The 17,626-nt window shown below is 37.3% G+C and overlaps 1 protein-coding gene across 1 annotated transcript in view; it reads left to right on the top strand.

The window, feature by feature from the left end:
• Positions 1 to 1,796: 1,796 nt before the first annotated feature.
• The window catches only part of LOC118259326 (collagen alpha-1(XXVIII) chain-like), a 33,127-nt gene continuing 17,297 nt past the window's right edge, over positions 1,797 to 17,626 (top strand). The window contains exons 1-16 of the mRNA XM_050711713.1: positions 1,797 to 1,953; positions 2,720 to 3,288; positions 4,933 to 4,953; positions 6,436 to 6,495; positions 6,792 to 6,845; positions 7,144 to 7,188; positions 7,961 to 7,987; positions 8,290 to 8,334; positions 8,968 to 9,012; positions 9,625 to 9,678; positions 11,048 to 11,116; positions 11,814 to 11,882; positions 13,848 to 13,916; positions 16,354 to 16,422; positions 16,841 to 16,909; positions 17,001 to 17,069. Of these exons, the coding sequence (XP_050567670.1) occupies positions 1,797 to 1,953; positions 2,720 to 3,288; positions 4,933 to 4,953; positions 6,436 to 6,495; positions 6,792 to 6,845; positions 7,144 to 7,188; positions 7,961 to 7,987; positions 8,290 to 8,334; positions 8,968 to 9,012; positions 9,625 to 9,678; positions 11,048 to 11,116; positions 11,814 to 11,882; positions 13,848 to 13,916; positions 16,354 to 16,422; positions 16,841 to 16,909; positions 17,001 to 17,069 (1,491 nt within the window). The remainder of the gene's footprint in view (positions 1,954 to 2,719; positions 3,289 to 4,932; positions 4,954 to 6,435; positions 6,496 to 6,791; positions 6,846 to 7,143; positions 7,189 to 7,960; positions 7,988 to 8,289; positions 8,335 to 8,967; positions 9,013 to 9,624; positions 9,679 to 11,047; positions 11,117 to 11,813; positions 11,883 to 13,847; positions 13,917 to 16,353; positions 16,423 to 16,840; positions 16,910 to 17,000; positions 17,070 to 17,626) is intronic.

Below are 17,626 nucleotides of genomic sequence, written 5' to 3'. Positions count from 1 at the left end.
TTTAGTAGATTTATTTATAACATAAGAGCTTTCTGAGGATATTTGAAGAATTAGGTGACAAGCTGCAATCACTGGTAGAAGAGAGCGCCTTCAGGATCCACAGCCACCTAGCTTAGTTTTACAAAGGACCATACTGTGTGTCAGAGTCCTTTGTCTCTATTAGAGTTTTTGGAAGGTGTGGCAGACAAGCCTGGAGAAACTGTACAGCTTTCTAATTGGTCTGTCTTTTTTGACTTTGTCATGCTGGGTATTCTCACCAGTAACTGACATTTCACTTGGCCCAGTCCATGGGACATTGCAAATCTTTCTATTACAGAAGTGACAGGAATCCCTCTTTATAAGGAGATTCACGTAGGTCTGAAAGTGGCATGGACCACTGTGATGATGTTGAAAACACAACACCCGGTATCAAAAGCTGCTTTGCCAAAGCTTGACAGATGCACAGAAGTATGGGAGGGAAAGGTGTGCGGTGGTGGTGGGAGAAAAGAGTGAATGTGAGTAGGCTGGTGGGTAGGGAAGTGTGTTGGGGTGCGAACAGTCCTCGTCCATACATGTGCAGGTATGCATGAAAACCTGTATGAGGAAATGGTGGGGGGGAGGGTGGAGGAGGAGGGGCGTGGGGTGTAAACCAGAGATACATATGCATAGCCTGGAGAGGTGTGGGTGGGTGCCTAGAAGGGGGAGTAAGAATTACTGTGAGTCCCCTTTCTCCTTGCCTTTACTGGCCCCTCCTTACGTATGACATCAGTTCTCACAGGAGCTTGCAAACCTACTTCTCCCTCCTTTCCTCACAGAGCACCCAGCACAGGCAGGACAGCGCCGCTGCCAGCAAGCCGAGGGCAGCATCCTCCATCTCTGCAGAGCCTCTTGGTTAGGAGCATCAAGGTAAGGACCCCTCTGTCCTCTCTGTGTTTGTGGGCACCACAAATCCTGCCCTAACCATCAGGAAATGAAAAGCCCTGCAGACCCAGCTGTGCTAGCGACTTTTCTTAGATGCTCAGGTCCTGGCAGGTTTATTCTTGACACTGAGCTGCCCTTTTGCTATGTACTGTGCTGACCTGGAAGAGCTTGCAGGGAGATGTCAGTGAGGCAGCACTGACTTACCGGTCTGTGAGCTCTGGGTATGCTTGTGAGCCCAGGACAAACAGCTCAGTCGCTGCAGAAGGAAGAAGTCCTGTCTATAGGTAGCTCTTAATCCTGGGCTCAGCACTCTGCAGCCCCAGGGTTGCACCGTAGGTACATTCATGTCTGGACAGCAACCTCAGGCCATGACTGTTCCTCTGTAGGACGGCTGAGACCCTCAGTGGTAGAGGGTTCCTGAGTAGGGAGAATGGAAAGACTTGAGTCTGCCTCTGTTCTTCCTTCTCCTTTCTGTGCCAACCCTTGGCAAAGCAAGTTCAAAAAACACCCCTGTGAAGTTCACTTGGGGTTCACTCTGCATCCACATGGGCACAGCCAAGGTTACGGTTTCTGAGAAGTGCTAGTTTTACAAACGCTACCAGGCAGCAAGAGAGAAAACTGAAATATGTATATGAAATGTCTGCCTCTCAAGTGCTCTAACTGTATGCACTATGCCTGAAAATCACTTCAATATGTCTCTGCTTATTATTTATTACATATTTTGGAGAAGCTCTTACCTAAAGAAAATAAAACCCAGCTCATTTTTAGGGAATATTTGAAAAAACAGCCTATTAAGCAACTTGTCGAAGCAAAACTGAACTTTTATTGTCTGTGTACTGCTGAACTACTACTGTATTATTATTTATGTTGTTTAGGAAACAGAAACCAAACAAATTATGTTCTTCAGACTCTGGTGGCTTTTGTGGATACTTGAACAACATCAATTTTTAGCAGAAAATCTCAGAGAAGAAAAAAGTTATGGACTGAGAAGACCCAAACCTAAACACATTCTGTCAAATACTGTGGAAAAATATACCAGCCCAAGTGATCAAGGTGAGTATTATCATTTTAAAATAGGTGTTGTTCTTTTCCTTGATTCATTTACTCAGGACTATGTGGCTAACTCGCCCTCTAAGATACTACTTATAATCAGCGAGACACCTCATTCTAGGTTTTCACTTGATTTTTGTACTTCAATCTTTTTGCTCTTTTCCTCTCCCTCCCCTTTTGTGTATTTTATAAGAGGAGATTACTTGTTTTTGCTTTGTTTTGTTTTTTAATATGGTTGGTAGCATGTTATTGTAATTATTTCTTTTGTAACTGCATTTCTATCAGAGTAATACAACTGTAGTTCAGAAAATTATTACTCTCCAGTGTACACCAGTGCAGATCCTGCTCTTGGAATTTTTTATGTCACTATATGTGAGTGTCAGGGACAGAAACCTGCCTCTGTAAATCACGTTCCAAAGTCTCATTCAATAATACTCATTTTCGTGAGTAAGATCCCTCCCATCTTTCCAGCCCCAATCCTGCTACCCAGCATGAGGACAGAACGAATGTATAAACACCACTGCAACATTCCACATTCCATGACACTACCTCACCTTTAGATTCTTGTTCCCAGGGCATCTGCTCTGGAGCAAATTCCTCAGCCTCTATATGCTCTACCTTCACAAGGGTCTCACTCTTGGAATCACAGATGTTTTCTTAAACTTCCACAGCTGAACTGCTTTTGAAGCCTAAAATACACAGAAAGGTGAGGGTATAAGGAGATTTAGTATGAAAACACTCCATTCACCTTCCTACCTATTTATTCTAGATGAAGACTGCATTCTGGAAATTGCTTTTTTACTGGACAGCTCCGAGAGTGCTAAGGATTATAATCACGAACAGCAGAAAAAATTTGTACTGGAAACAGTAGACAGAATGAAAGGTCTGCAGCTTAGTTCTGGACGGACCCTTAGCTGGAGGATGGCCTTACTCCAGTACAGCAGCACTGTTTTCATAGAACAAACTTTCCGTAATTGGAAAGGTCCTGAAGTGTTCAAATCCCACGTTGCTCCAATCACCTACATAGGTCATGGTACCTACACAACTTATGCTATTACTAACCTCACACAACTCTACATGACTGAAGGGACTCCAGGTAGCGTGAAACTAGCTGTGCTCTTCACCGATGGAGTCGACCATCCAAGAAACCCAGATATTTTTGCAGCTACAGCTGACGCTAAACACCAAGGAATTGTATTGTTCACAATGGGAATGACCAGAGTGGCTGACGAGGTTAGCAATGCTGCCAAGCTCCGGCTCCTGGCCAGTATCCCAGCATCCAGGTTCGTTTTCAACCTTCAGGACAAAGGAACTGTGGAGAAGGTTCTCAAAGAAATGGTATGTACAGAGAAATATTTACAAATGGCTAGAGGAACATGTGAAAAAAACTCTTACTCCCAATATCTTGAAATGCTTATCTTAAGCAAATGCTTATTATTAAAGCATTATAAATTATTTTTACATACTGAAGTAGCTCGCTAATATACACTTATTAATAAAACCATTGTGTCAAAGTGTAGTTTTCCTTTCTCTCCTCTTTGTTCAGGTTGCCAGCCAAAATACTGAACCTGGAACTGAATTAGACTCAAGGAGACCTGTTGTGAAGTTATTTTTATCAGTTTTTTTCTCCTCTTAAGAAAGGTATTCTAAAGCTCCTTTCTTAAAACAATGAATTTTGACATCCTAACGCTTTCTTCTGTGGCAAGCAGGAATGTGACATTGTATCAAAAAAGATGCAGCTCTTGCAGAAGTGAAAATAAATTTGTAGACCTTATGTCAATTCAGATCAAATCTGAACTTGATCGTAGACATGAATTTTCATGGAAAACCTACACCATATTTAAGAGGAAATGTGTAAATTGAGCTTGAAGTTTTGCTTGGGTGCCTCTTTTCTGTGTGTAAGCTTGATTTATAAATAACATTCCTTGCCAAGTGTGGAGAACAGTGCCATGCTCTAGCCTAGGCTACTATAAATCTGGTGACAGAAGCTGTGGATAAAGTCCTGATTTGACCATACATAAAGAAAATATGGATAACAACCAGGAGACTTTAGTAGTGAAACCAACAGCTGAGTGATCTCATACAGGCCTAGAGCTTGCATACAAGCTGGCCTTCCTGTCTGTCCTTCACTTTGACAGCCTGCCATTCTGCACTGGATTCCCTGCATATCACCCTTCCTATCTTCTCTGCTATTACCATTACTTTTCTGTAACACAGTAACCACCCCTCAAGTGACTAAGCACACTTTATCAAATCTGTTTTAGTGATGTCTGTTTTAAATAATTGTTTTGGCATAATTGTATGTGCATATATGTGGATTTTAGATATTTGTATTACATTGCCATTCCTCACCACGTTTATGTCCTCTCAAGGGACTACATCAGTTGTGAAAGGCTGGAGGAACACATTACGTGTGGGTGTTTCAGCTGTACAGATTTTATAAAAAACAACAGAGCTAATTTGATGATGACTCTCAAAGAGAAATATGCTGAAAGTCAAATCTTTTCTAAGCTATTACTGTTCACATTTTGTACACACACTGTTAGGCACAATCAGAAGAGCATCTGATGTTTTCTCAAGTGTAGAATATGTACCATTCACTTATACTAGGGGGCTGCTGCTATTCAGCACTTTGGAAACAGCACAGTCCCTGAGTGCGCTGTTCCCATATACCTAGCTAACTGTTGTTTCAGGTCTGTTTACGACTGTAATTGTAGCAAGCTATGGCTGGACAAGGAGTGGGTGATTTGTGCAGTCAACAATCTATAATAGGAAATGAAATTATTAAAATTACTTTTTTAGAATGGAGATTGCTAATGTTTTTCTCGTTAATTAAAACTTAATTAATGTTACTTAATATGTTATTTGCTTAATTTAATTAACTGCTGAAAGAATTATTTTTTACATCTATCATTGTTCTTCCTGTAGAGCTGGATTATGACATTAAGTTTCTAATGTTGTTTCCAATATCTGTCCTCATAGAAAGATCTGTCTGAGGAAGAGGTAAGTATTTTTTCCCATACAGCACTCCTGCTTAGTATATTCCCATAGACATTTACTATTATATTAAACATAAAATTCAAGAAAGCTGTTAGTATGGTGGGTTAGTAATATATGGACTCCAATGGAATTGTCCTCAAGTAAAACTACATGTTTTTGTATTTGCACAACAGAGCTTTAATTTGCTATCCTAAATTCATTTACTTTTTCTCCTTATTCTCAAAGTTGAGAAAGAACAATGTGTGAGTATTAAGGTTAGTGAGAATTTGCTGATATTTCTCAGAAAGCCATCCAAGAGACTCAGTGGATAAGAAAACTTGACATTGAGCTGAATGTGGTGCAGTTCTAGCCCTTAATGACCTTCCTATGATAAAGAGTTAAAGAAAAGGAAGAAATTGGAATAAAGTTCTGGCACTGCACTTTTCCAGTTTCTCCACACTGTGTCACCCTGTCTGTAGGCACTGGTAGGTCTGGCTGCCATTTTGTGGTATAATAAAATTAACTTTTCTTTTAAAGATTTTAGTCCTACTTAAGTTATAGTCATCTCAGGGAAAGACCATTCTGATGAGCAGCTCAAGGAAACATTTATATATTTTAAGTGTTTGTCACCTTGAAGCATTTTAATTTTCACTGTTGTGTTGATTTTTCTCCTTCAAAATAAATAAGTAGCATGTCATTCAGTCTTACCCTTGGAAGACACATTACTAAGCACTGGGATATTTAGACAAGAATGGTGTTTAAGCCCTTCACTACCAGATGTCTCCAAACTGAGTGGATGTTTAAGAAATAATACAACCAAAAATAAAAACAACATTCTCTATTCCTCTGCCAAAAACTACCCCAGAAGCTGTACACATTCTGTATTATATAACAGATTAAAAAAAAATCACAGATAAAAATCATGTAACTATGTACCACAATGATATTTGACTGGAGCACATGACCGCATAGATGAAAGAAAAAGAAAAAATAAAATAAAAAAATAAAAACTATTACAATGAACAGCACTAACTAGAAAAAAGTATCCATCCATTACATCTTTAGTTTATAAATCAATCTGGAGATAGACTATAATTTATTCTACATGCAGTGGAATAAAGGTAAAAAGGGTAATAGATGTTTTCTTACTCCATTGTCTTGGCTATCTCTACACAGACTACTAATCAAAACGGACCAATAATCACAGACACTCATCATACTAATAAACTGACCTTGTGAGGAGTTTGGAGGTAAAGCCATTATCAAGATGACTGAAATTTCAAGAGTAGGAATAATATGGATTTTTGGCTGGAGTACAGAGGCCACATTCTTCATGAGTGGTAAACTGATGGCTAAAAACTTTCTGTAAAACATGTAAATATAACAGGTTTCTGATCATTTCTGGTGCATTCACAGTAGCTATTCAGGAATTTATAAGTAATGTTCAAGTGTTTTTTCTCTCTTTATTAAAATGTACTGATTTGGATTTACTGTTTTCATTCAAAGTGTCCACAGGCTGCCATATGTAACTGTGAAAAGGGGGAGAGAGGCCTTCCTGGCCCTGCTGTAAGTAGCTGTCATTTCTCATTTTCTTTTTGTCGAATAATTGATACACAGTACAAAACAAGATTTATTTCATTGTTGGTAGTTTTTAGGAATGTACCTGAACCCAATTTTTGTTTTGAGAAAAACTGTTGTCTATTGAGCCAGTCTTGCTGCTCCCAGAAATTTAATTTCAAGGCTATGGTGAATACAGAGATGTTCTAAAAGTAAATCTATAGGAAGCAACATAAATATATAGTCTATATATTGTGAAATAAAATTATGTGACTAACATAAGAATTTTATTTTGTTACTTTCAGGGTAAAAAGGGTCGCACTGGGGATGATGGAGCTCCTGGCCTGAAAGGAGCAAAGGTGATGCGAGTTTTCAGATTTGGGGAAAAGATTTGGTAACTTTGTTAATATGGAAATACTAAGCCAATACTGCCCATGTATTTTCCATCTATTAATTTCTTTATACTTAATCTACCCCTTCTCACTATAGTAAAGAAAAAGATGCCTTACAAAAAGTGTCTTACATCTAACATAAAATCATCAGAGTGTAAAAAGGAGTTGGTATGCGTCCTGTACTACACTGAGATACCTATTCAGCTCATCCAGAAAATACTAACTTTTCCTGATTTCACTGATCTTGATGTTGGATTACTCACAGGGAGAGTCGGGTCTTAATGGAATGCCAGGACGAGATGGAATAGAGGTAAAAAAAAATACTTTTCCCCTTTTTCTCCAATGAGCTGTGTTGATTTACTTCAAGATAAAAAATGGCACATTAAAAAAAAAGGCAAAACGTTTTTGTTTCAATTCTGGTTTACCAGCTAATGATTCATTAACACTAAAAAAGCTGAAAACACTATCATTGCTTAAAGAGAGGGAATAACTCCTACCTGTAAGAATGATCTAGAAATACTCTCTAATAATACATAGTTCATCCTAAAAAGAGAGGAAAGCTTTGATATAATAATCTACGAACATTACAGAAGTTGACACTCTGCCTGCATCTTCATGGGTCAGTTTCAGTTTTCTATTTGGCAAATACGGGTTCCAAAGTGTAATAGTAATGAAAAAGAAATGAAAGAAATACATATAGGAGTAAGTACAGTACTAGACCCTTAGTGCCTGACTGAATTCATTCATGTACTAATCGCTCTGCTTTGTTTGTTCATATTTATTCAATACATTCTTATTATTTAGTGACTTTTTTCTTGCTTTCTTATTTTAGAATGCCTCTCACTATGATGGAAATATTAATTCTAGTTGATCTGCTATTACATAATCAAAATCCCAGACAAATGGTGCTTTCTAAGATTTGTACACACATATAAAAACATCTATCATGACTGGTAGAAGTAGTATTTACAGTCATATTGCAATGTTTATGAGAGATCCTGTAACTGTTCATTAGAACCTGAAATGCTGTTCTTTTGGGTTATATATTCTTACAAACTGCTTTGCTTTTTTCTTTTTCCCAGGGGAAATCTGGGTATAAAGGAGAGAAGGTACCGCTTTTAGTCAAAACTGCTTGTATCAAAATTTGATTATTATTTATTATGTCTATTGCCATATTTCGAGTGAATACTTGTGATGAACAATGACATCGCTTTACCAGGTGCTGCACAAGGTCTAGTGGAATATGTTTCCCTACCCCAATGAACTTACAGCATGATTGCTGTAATATGTCATGAAAATAATAACATTTAGGTCATGAGTTTTAATTAAGGCACCCAATGAATAAGGATGATGTGCTCTATATCCTATATATTCTATAAGGGAATAAATATTTATTCCTTTTCCTTTTAAGGGTGAAAGAGGTGAATGTGGAATCCCAGGGATAAAAGGAGACAGAGTAAGTAGCCACAAAATTGTTAGGCTTTCAGGAAACACAAGTAAAATACAGAAGAAAATACAACTCCCTGAATAACAACCATGATGACAGATTTAAGGCAAATACCAATTTTTAAAGCTGAGGGAAATTAGAATGGACAGTTTGAAAAAGTTAAAGTGAGCAAGGATACCACTTTCAGTAATTTTCTCAGTTCCATCTGTATTTTAATGTGGTACTTCTTATGGCTCAAGTCTAAACCTGCTTGTAACAATGGTAAAACTCTACTTGACTTTAACAGAAACAGGAGAAGTCTTGAAGTAGTAGTCAGGGGGAATGAGAGATGAAAATGAAACAAAGGCTTTTTAACTACAACACCAATCTTTAATATTTGGTGTATAATCACTGTGAATATTTTCAATGAAAAAGAATTTAATCCTGGACTATGAATCCTTGATAATTAACTCTATTCATTCTTATTCTGTATTCTGATTACCACAGTCCACTTAAAAGGAGCTGGTGCTGAGCTTCTCTTGACTTTTTTTTTTTTTAGTATTAAGTTATCTAAATCATATACCTTAATAAAAAGTTACATAAATGATTTTGACCAAATTTAAATATACAGAAAAGTGTCCCTTTTTTTTACTTGCCTTTTAGGGTCCTGAAGGTCCAGTTGGCCCCAGAGGAACAAGAGGACTCCAGGTAAATAAATAAATAAAGAAGAAATGATAAGAACAGAAAAAAATGGTTTCCTGGGATTCAAAGCTCTAAAACGATACCAGGCCACAACTTTCATAGAATTCTTGAGCCACTGAGCTCAAGGCATCCAAAATCTATCTTCTTAAACAGCAACATTAACAATTTGGAGGAGTAGTCTAGACAACTAAATCACCCTCATACTTTATTTAGTCTCAAATATCACAGCAAATGCAGTTCCATAAAAAATAAAATCACTAATTTCCCATTCAGTGTCTAACTATTCCATTATCTCACAGAAGTACATAGGAACGCTTTATTCTCTTTTCATCCCAATATTCTGGCTGAAAGCCAAGAAGCTTAGCCCATAATACATGCTTCAGTAAATCTTCACAATAGATTACCTTTTATTGTATTGAAGTAGAGGTAGAGCCAAATCATCTCTCCCAAGAACCAGAGTAACTGAACCTACACATGCACCAGACAGCATAGCTTCAGTTCTGAAATGTTTGTAACTTGTATTTTCGTATAGGTTATAGCAAATGAGAGATTGTTTTCCAAATTGCCATTGTTCTGAAACCTTGAAAAATCTCATTAAAACTACACCTGTTTTAATAGGGTCCACCAGGACAAGCTGGAGATCAAGGGCCTGAAGGCCTGCAAGGATCAAAGGCAAGAATTGCATTATTTCTTCTCTTTCTTAACATTAAGAGGCATCTTAACACATCCTCACAACTATAATGCTTTTAATTTTATAGCCCATATCCTTTTTGTAGGGGATGCATCTGAATGTGATATTGCTAGTAAATCATATACTCTTTGTATTCTAAGTTCCTAAGAAAGGTATTAATTTGTTCTTTATGTTGGATTCAGGTCCAAATCAAACTGTTCCTCTCTCATAAACAGTTAAAATATGGCTGCATCACAGAATATTACTTAGCAGCAGTGTAGTATTGCATTTGTTCAGTTTTCAATTTAAAACTATTTTTCCCTAAGTGCCAATCAGGAATTCTGTTAGGGATCTCAAATATAAAGCCTTCTCTTGGAACTATACATTCTCAAGAATTCTATAGTTAAAAATTAGTAATCCTATTGTTTACTGATGCTCAGCAGAAGATATCTGAAAGTCACCAGGATGAGTGCAACTCAGGACATAGTTTTGCAGCAGGCCCTCTGAATGAAGGTGGGCCCCAGAAATCACACGTTTCACTGCAAGATCCAGTCCCCTCCGTAAATATCTTTTCTTCCATTTGTTTCACAAACAGGATTTACGTCTATTAAGTCATTAAGATTTGCTGGGGGTACTTCTTACTTTCCCCTTTGTAAATTCTGGGTATACCAATAGCAATGACTTCATTCTGTGGTTCTGTAATAACCTGGTATCTTTATCATACTAGTTTAACAGAAGACACATATATCCCTGAATATTACACACAATTATGGGGACTGTTTTAACTTCATTAAGAGAGATTACAGTTACACTTTGCTTCTCAGACAAACCTTAGGCTGAATACTTCAGCCAAGGCTAAGGGGTTCTCCAGCTACTAAAAAGGAGTGTTTCAAGAAAAACTTGAAAACGAATGCTATTACTTATTTTGAAATCAAATATCACATTACCTGTTAATGCAAAATATACCAGTTTTATACGCTACCTTGCTTTCTCTCTACTTTAGAAAGGACATTATTTCTTTTGATATCTCTTTTGGTATCTCCTTTTGCACCATATTTAGAATGCCTACTGGCCAACAGTGAGTCATATAGCAGTTGGGTGGGAAAAACTCATATCCCACATGAAGCAAAGCATTATTCCATTTTTGCCTGGTATCACTTTGTACAGGAAAATCTATGCTCTTAATAAAGGGAATTCTGAAGCACTGAAAGAGAGATGAAGTAATGTGTAAGACAATTCCAATGGTCTGAAATTCAGGATATACAAAAAATAAACTTCAAAATCTGTTCTTTTACAACAAACTGAGTTAAACTAATCTCATTAGACACCGATTTATGTGCAGAATTGTTTCTTTTTCCATTCTTTTAAAAGGGTGAAAGAGGTCTCCCGGGGCCACCAGGCTTACCTGGAGAGACTGGAATAGGACTACCAGGCCCAAAGGTACAAGCACTTGTCTTCTTCTGTATTATGTGTATTGTAGGACAAGAACAAAGACTGAGACAGCTGAGATAATACACTTTAAGGTATATGAGACTTCAAGCCCCCAGATGGTTATTTTTTTGTGGTACTGGAGATGTATTTTGTATGTTGATCAAAACTGTTTCGGGGAAAAAAAAAAGGAAAAAGAAATACATTTGAAGTATGTACTTTAAAGTATTTTTTTTACAATAGTTTTTATGGTTTATGTAAGCCAAACTAAGGAGCGTATAGCTGAATAAAAATGCATACGTAGCCTTAAACAAAAATTATTCTGTGAAAAACAGGCTTCTTGGTTAGGGTGAGCATAAGGAAAAAAGAAACACTAAGATAGAAATACGGACTTGTTGGAAAAGTACTTTAACTTACATAATGTACAAGGAATATGATGGGAATAATTAATCCTTTAGATTCAACATTATGTTCTCCTAAATGCAGAAATGAGGCTGTCCCCTAATGGCTGTGAAAATGCACCAGTTCAATGTCTGTTGCTTCTTGCATGTTGCGTTAGTTTGAGGTTTTGAGGTGACAGTCAGGTTTTCTCTGCCATTCCTGTATTCTCCTACTTCACATATTTCAGACAGACTGTCTGATGAGTTGTTATATGCTAGATATACAAATATCTAAATCAAGCATTTTCAAAATACATCTTTGTTTGAAGGGTGACATCGGTTTGACAGGAAGACCAGGCCCTGCTGGCCCACCTGGAGTTGGTGAGCCAGGAATTCTGGTATGTCTGTTTTTTATTTGGTGAGGGGGAAGTGGGACTTCACCCTACTAGAAGATAGTGTTTCCCTATTAAAAGAGATATGTGTATGTTAAATGATGCTCTTTTTATTGTCCACTAGTTCTCACTATCATACACACTACATTGTCTGACTTTCAGTTCCCTTAATAAACTGAAAATGTGTCCAATTCCTTAACTTTTCTAAGAATCTTAGTCTCATACTAGCTATGAAAAAATGACACCTTGTGCAAAACCAAATAAATATTTACATAAATCTGACCCTGACAGATTCAAATCCAAATATGATGACTTTGAAGTTGAATGCTTTTCAGTATCATTAGAACATTAGTACAAGCTTTGAGGGAGAGATTAATTTCAACTACTGACACATCAGAAACTGTCATGAAACAGCCTACATCAAGACATTCAGGTTGTACAAATGGTACCAGATAACATAATCTGACCATTATTGCCTTTACTAAAGATAACAGAGGAAGAAATTAAAAAATTTTTGACTTCCAGAATTTATAGCAGGTTTGGACCTGAAGGCTTTTCCCTTCCTCTTTTCGATAAAAAAAAGTCAATCTCTATGTGATAATTCAGAAAATCAGTATGCCAGTTTTATAGTCCCTTTTTTCAAAGTGTCAGACATGCCCTTTTGCTGAGCTACTTACAATACAGCAGACTCAACTGCTTAGGGACATTGTTTAGTGGGTGACATTGGTAGTAGGGTGATGGTTGGACCAGATGATCTTGAAGTTCTTTTCCAACCTTGATGATTCTATGATTCTTGTCACCAGGATGAAAGAACTCTGGTACAACCACAAAGTGAATATTGTCCATTTTTTTTCAGAAGTAGCTTTTGCCCATTGACAAGGGAAGATTTGTAACAATTATTTCAAAAGAGGTGCTTCCAAAACAAAGATGGTTTCATCACTCAACTAACCGATCTCAAGCCTGATTGAAAATACACTTAGAGAGAAGCGAGTTCTTGTTAAAGAGCTCACAACAACAGAGTACTACTAATAAGACCAGTGGTGACAGTCAGTCAGACTTGTGCAGTGATGCTTCCTGGGTCTCTTTAATAACAGCATAGAGAAAGAGCTGCTTTGTGGATGAACAGGGGATGTACATCTTTGTTAGCCATGATATCTGTATTGATATGACATGAGAAGTTGATTTTTTAAAAGTTTGTGTGTGGTTTTGTTGCTTTTTTTTAATTTATTTGCCACAAAAGACTTTCCTTTTTATGGCTGAATGCAGTGCAGTTAGCTTTACCTAGGAAATAGACTTAGTTCTAAAGCCATATACAGAACCATTTTTAAGTACATTTAGGTTAAGCAGAGCCTAATCTACTGCCATTCTCTGATGTATGTGCAATCTCAAGAAATAGAAAAAAAAAAAAATAAAGATGCAGGAAAACATTGTGAAACAGGCTCAAAATGGAGAGGTTTTGGACCTGCATTTAATGAAAGTTTTTAGTTGTTTTACTTGCCCCTCATGCTCCTATCAGATCTGCTTTCAAAAAGAAAAAATGTGCTATTATTCTCTTCATCAATTGCCATCAAAACTTTGTATAGCTACATTTTCTTCAGTACCATTGTGCATGGTCTTTACTCTGGTTTTTCCTCTCTTGTAATTACACCGAAACATTAATAATGATTAGTAACTATCTGTGAACCAAACTAAAGTTTAGGGAGTAAAGATGTCAAAAGCGTAAGGAAAATCAATTTCAGCTACATAATCTGTGATTTGTAAGCAACCAGAAAAGTAATACTGTCTGCCTTGTTATTGCTGCAGGCCAGAATGCTTGTCACTGATTCACTGTGAATATCATATTACTGTATTATTTTTAACAGGTTATAACTACACATCAACATCCAAAGACATGCTTATAACCTACAATGACACTGAACATGCTGGTTTTGATTTGAATAATTCTGGACCATTTTAAACTTACATTAACAGGGGCCTCAAGGACCACAAGGTATTCAAGGAGAACGAGGTTCACCAGGAGAAGGGCTTCCAGGAGCAAAGGTACAGCAGCCAAAGGGTTCTAAGAGCAGAGCAGTGCCATTAAATAACTGCATGCCAAAACAAGTCCATAGCAGACAAGGGAATCTGAGAAATTAGCTTGTAATTTAATAATAAAATTTGGTATCAGTTAATCTACTATAGTGTCAGAGAATTCAGTTGGTTCAAACACAACCTCTAGGCAGAGGTAGACTTTTTGGCCTATAAAGTTGATATTTAATTGCCCTGACACTTCATTTGCAGGATCTAAGCCTGGAAAGAATTCCAGCTGTAATTTTAAAACAGCCCCTAGCATCTGGCTTCACATAAACTATTATAAAAGTGACTCCTTAGACAAAAAAATTGTCTTTTTATTGTTGCTTATTTCTAAATCCTTATATGTAGGTATCTTTTCTCTCATGAAAGACAGGTTTCTAAGCTTTATAATACCTCAGCTACTGGCTTATGCATTTTAGCAAAAGGCTGGATTCAGTTTGTGGGAAAAGGAAGCTGCCGTTCCTGTTTTGCAGATAAAGCAGAAAGTAATGACAAGCAATAGCTGCGCTTACAAGGATGGACTCACTAAACCTCCTCCTACTAGCTCCTGTTGCTGTCTGCTGAAAACCAGCTCAGCTTGGGCTGTCACTTGGACCTTTGGTTACAGCAACAAGTGGCACAGCTTGCACAGGAGCTAAATGGCTTTAGTGAAACAATAGTGTAGATGCTGAGATTCCTTGAGTCTCCTAATTTCCAGTGTCTGTCCTGAGACAGATACTCTCTGTGGCCTTCTATGTGACTTTTACCTGATTATTACTGTTTCAAATGGAACATAATTCTTAACTGTCTCCCTGGGAGTTGCACTGGATGAGTAGTTATTATATAAAAAATGATCCTGAACTAGTAAGATTCACTAGATTGCACAAAAACCTCCTAGAGGGCTTCTTGACACCCAGACCACCCTAAGTATATGTGGTGAATTCTTCCCTTTTAGCATAGTTTTAGCAATGTTATCAGATACAGCCTCATACCTGGTAACCAATGAGTTCCTCTCTCCCACACATCTGTGCAATAGGTCCACTCATTTTTGTTCACCCACCAAGGCAATTTTGGTTGAGAAAACAATAAAAAAGTATTTCACAGATGCAGGCCCCAATTGTGCCTTTACTAAAAATCAATTTTACAATCTTTGCTTAGCACAATACTGCAGTCAGCTGGATTTAAATTTGACTGCTGCTAGCAACGTTATATATAACACAGTATATATTTTATGATGAATTACATAAATTATCTAGTCTCACTTTGATGGCTTGTATTTGTTTAGCAGATCTTATCCATGAAAAGAAAAAAGAATTTGAAGGAAGTATAGTTAGAAATCACTGCATTGATGCTGAAATACCAATACATGTGGGAAGAAACATGACAACTAATAAGTTGTGCAGAGGAGCAATGCACAAGTATTGAATAATGCATAGTCTAACTGAAACTGTTGAACAATTGAAAATTGTATAAACAATTATACAATTGAAATTGTATAAACAGAGTCTACACATACCTCTAATCCTGTTTATGGCTGCCAAGTATGTCAGCTGTACAGTTTTAAATGCCTTTAAAGCAGGTGATTTGTTAATCTAAGACAAATTGTACAGTTGCTTTCTTTCAGCAGAACATTTTTGCTAGAAGTTCACAATTCAGCAAAATGCAAAATGAAAGCAAGTGTTCTAAACCATCAGGAGTAAGGAATGTTCCTTTTAAGAGAAATCCACATGATGGTTTTCAGTCAAAGGTAAAGTGATGGAACTGGTTAGTAGGGAGAGAAAAAGCCTGTCGGGGGCATGTAACTTCATTGGCTTGGGTGATTCTGTGACAATTTGCATAAGCTAACTACCAGTCTTTATTTGTTTTATTAACTGAAATACAAGAAAGCACAATATTCTTCTCCATGTTAGTATAACCTGCATTTTCACCAAGACCTCTGTATTGTAAATAAACATTTAGGCCAATGACATTTACAAATACACCTCTACAAACAAGACGGTTTGGCCTAGTCTTTATTCTGGCAAAATTCTTAGTGAGAGACAGATCCTCATTGCAACACTTTAACCCACGAGACAAATAAGCAGAATTCAGCCTTCAGTTAGTCTCAGAACTTAGTCCTGCTGACATTTAAATGAGTTATGGTTTTGTCATTGATTTGAGGGGAAGCAGGACAGGACCCAAAACAATCAAAGTGGGCAGAAAGATAAAAAGAAGTTTGTTCAGCATTTTCATCAGCAATTTCAAATTGCAGAGCAAGCCCATTTGTGAAGACCTCTTTGGTATCCTGGAAAGCAGAACCAGGCGCTGCTTTCTGGTTCCTCTCATTTTGGTTTTCATGATGACAGAGCAAACAGTGTCTCTAGTTACTTCAGAGAGAACAGCTGTGTGTTTCTATAGTTAACACTGCACTCTTTTTTTCTTGTAGGGAGACCGTGGTTTTGATGGACCAAAAGGCCCTCGTGGACTTCCAGGCATCAGCATAAAAGGTGAAAAGGTGAGCAGTAAATACACCAGGGGGTTAGCAAAGTGACAATAAATCTACATAGCACAGGGTTGGCATTCACTATAAAAGGTGTAATGAGGCAAGGCACCCACAAAAGACCCTACACAATAAGGTATCTTGTAGACATTTATGCCCAAGAAATTCTATGAACCTATTTGAACATCTCTTTATATTAAAATAGGAAATTTTACAAAAATCATCTGATTCTGTGCAAAAATCAAGGTTTAGAACTGGAAAAATAGACTAGAACTTGTTTGCAACAATGGAACCAGCAGGGAATAAATGCATATATGAAAGATAAAGGTCAGAACCATTATGAAGTGGTTAAGTCAACATGCACTAGCACAAGAGATATGCCAGATTGTTTCTCTATTTTTATACAGCTGTTTAACTGCACTTCATTTGCCAGGGTGAATTTGGTCCTCCTGGTTTACCTGGGCCAATAGGATTACCTGGAATCGGAATTCAAGGAGAGAAGGTGTGGTTTTCACTTTCCCCTCACCCGACAGTTAAATGTCTAGTAACAGAATATACTTTATTTTTAATAATTAATTATATAATCTTTTCAGGGAGTGGAGGGCCCAAAAGGACCACCCGGCTCCAGAGGGCTACCAGGACAGGGACTACCTGGACCAAAGGTTAGAGAATTTTCTGAAGTACAATTCCTGTGCTGTTTTTACTGTTATGTTTTCTGATTAAGAAGTGGTCTGTCTCTATCCTTATGTTTGTTAAAGTGCTGAACACCGATCTAAAAATTGACTTATTGCAGGAAATTATTTTCCATTTCAAAAGCATCTTTTATTCTCAGTGCAGTTTCTTATTCCAGAAAAATACATGTATACCTTACAGATTAGCTGCCTTCCATGTTAATTCTGCTGCCTGTTGCCTCATCTGACTTTGTGAATTTACTGTATCTAGCAGTTAAGAATGGTCCAAGGTGTAATGAAGATTACCACTGCTGAAGGAAAACTGTCACAATAATTTAGCCTTGACTGATTAGTACAATCCAGAACTGTAAATAAAAGAAGTCAACCTTCAAGTGTTTGGAATGAGATTTAAAGTGGTTTCTGAGAAGAGGTGTCAGATGAAGTTCTGAATGCCTTCAGGCATGGTCTTAAGGAACTAGAAGTGTAAGTGGGTCAAAGGTCCATACCAGGTAAAGTATTTTGGAGCATCAGAGATCACCTCTTACATT

Source organism: Cygnus atratus, chromosome 6 (assembly GCF_013377495.2).
Source record: "Cygnus atratus isolate AKBS03 ecotype Queensland, Australia chromosome 6, CAtr_DNAZoo_HiC_assembly, whole genome shotgun sequence".
Classification (NCBI taxonomy): domain Eukaryota; kingdom Metazoa; phylum Chordata; class Aves; order Anseriformes; family Anatidae; genus Cygnus; species Cygnus atratus.
The sequence above is the reverse complement of the archived record's forward strand: the minus strand, read 5'-3'. Positions and strand labels throughout refer to the sequence as shown.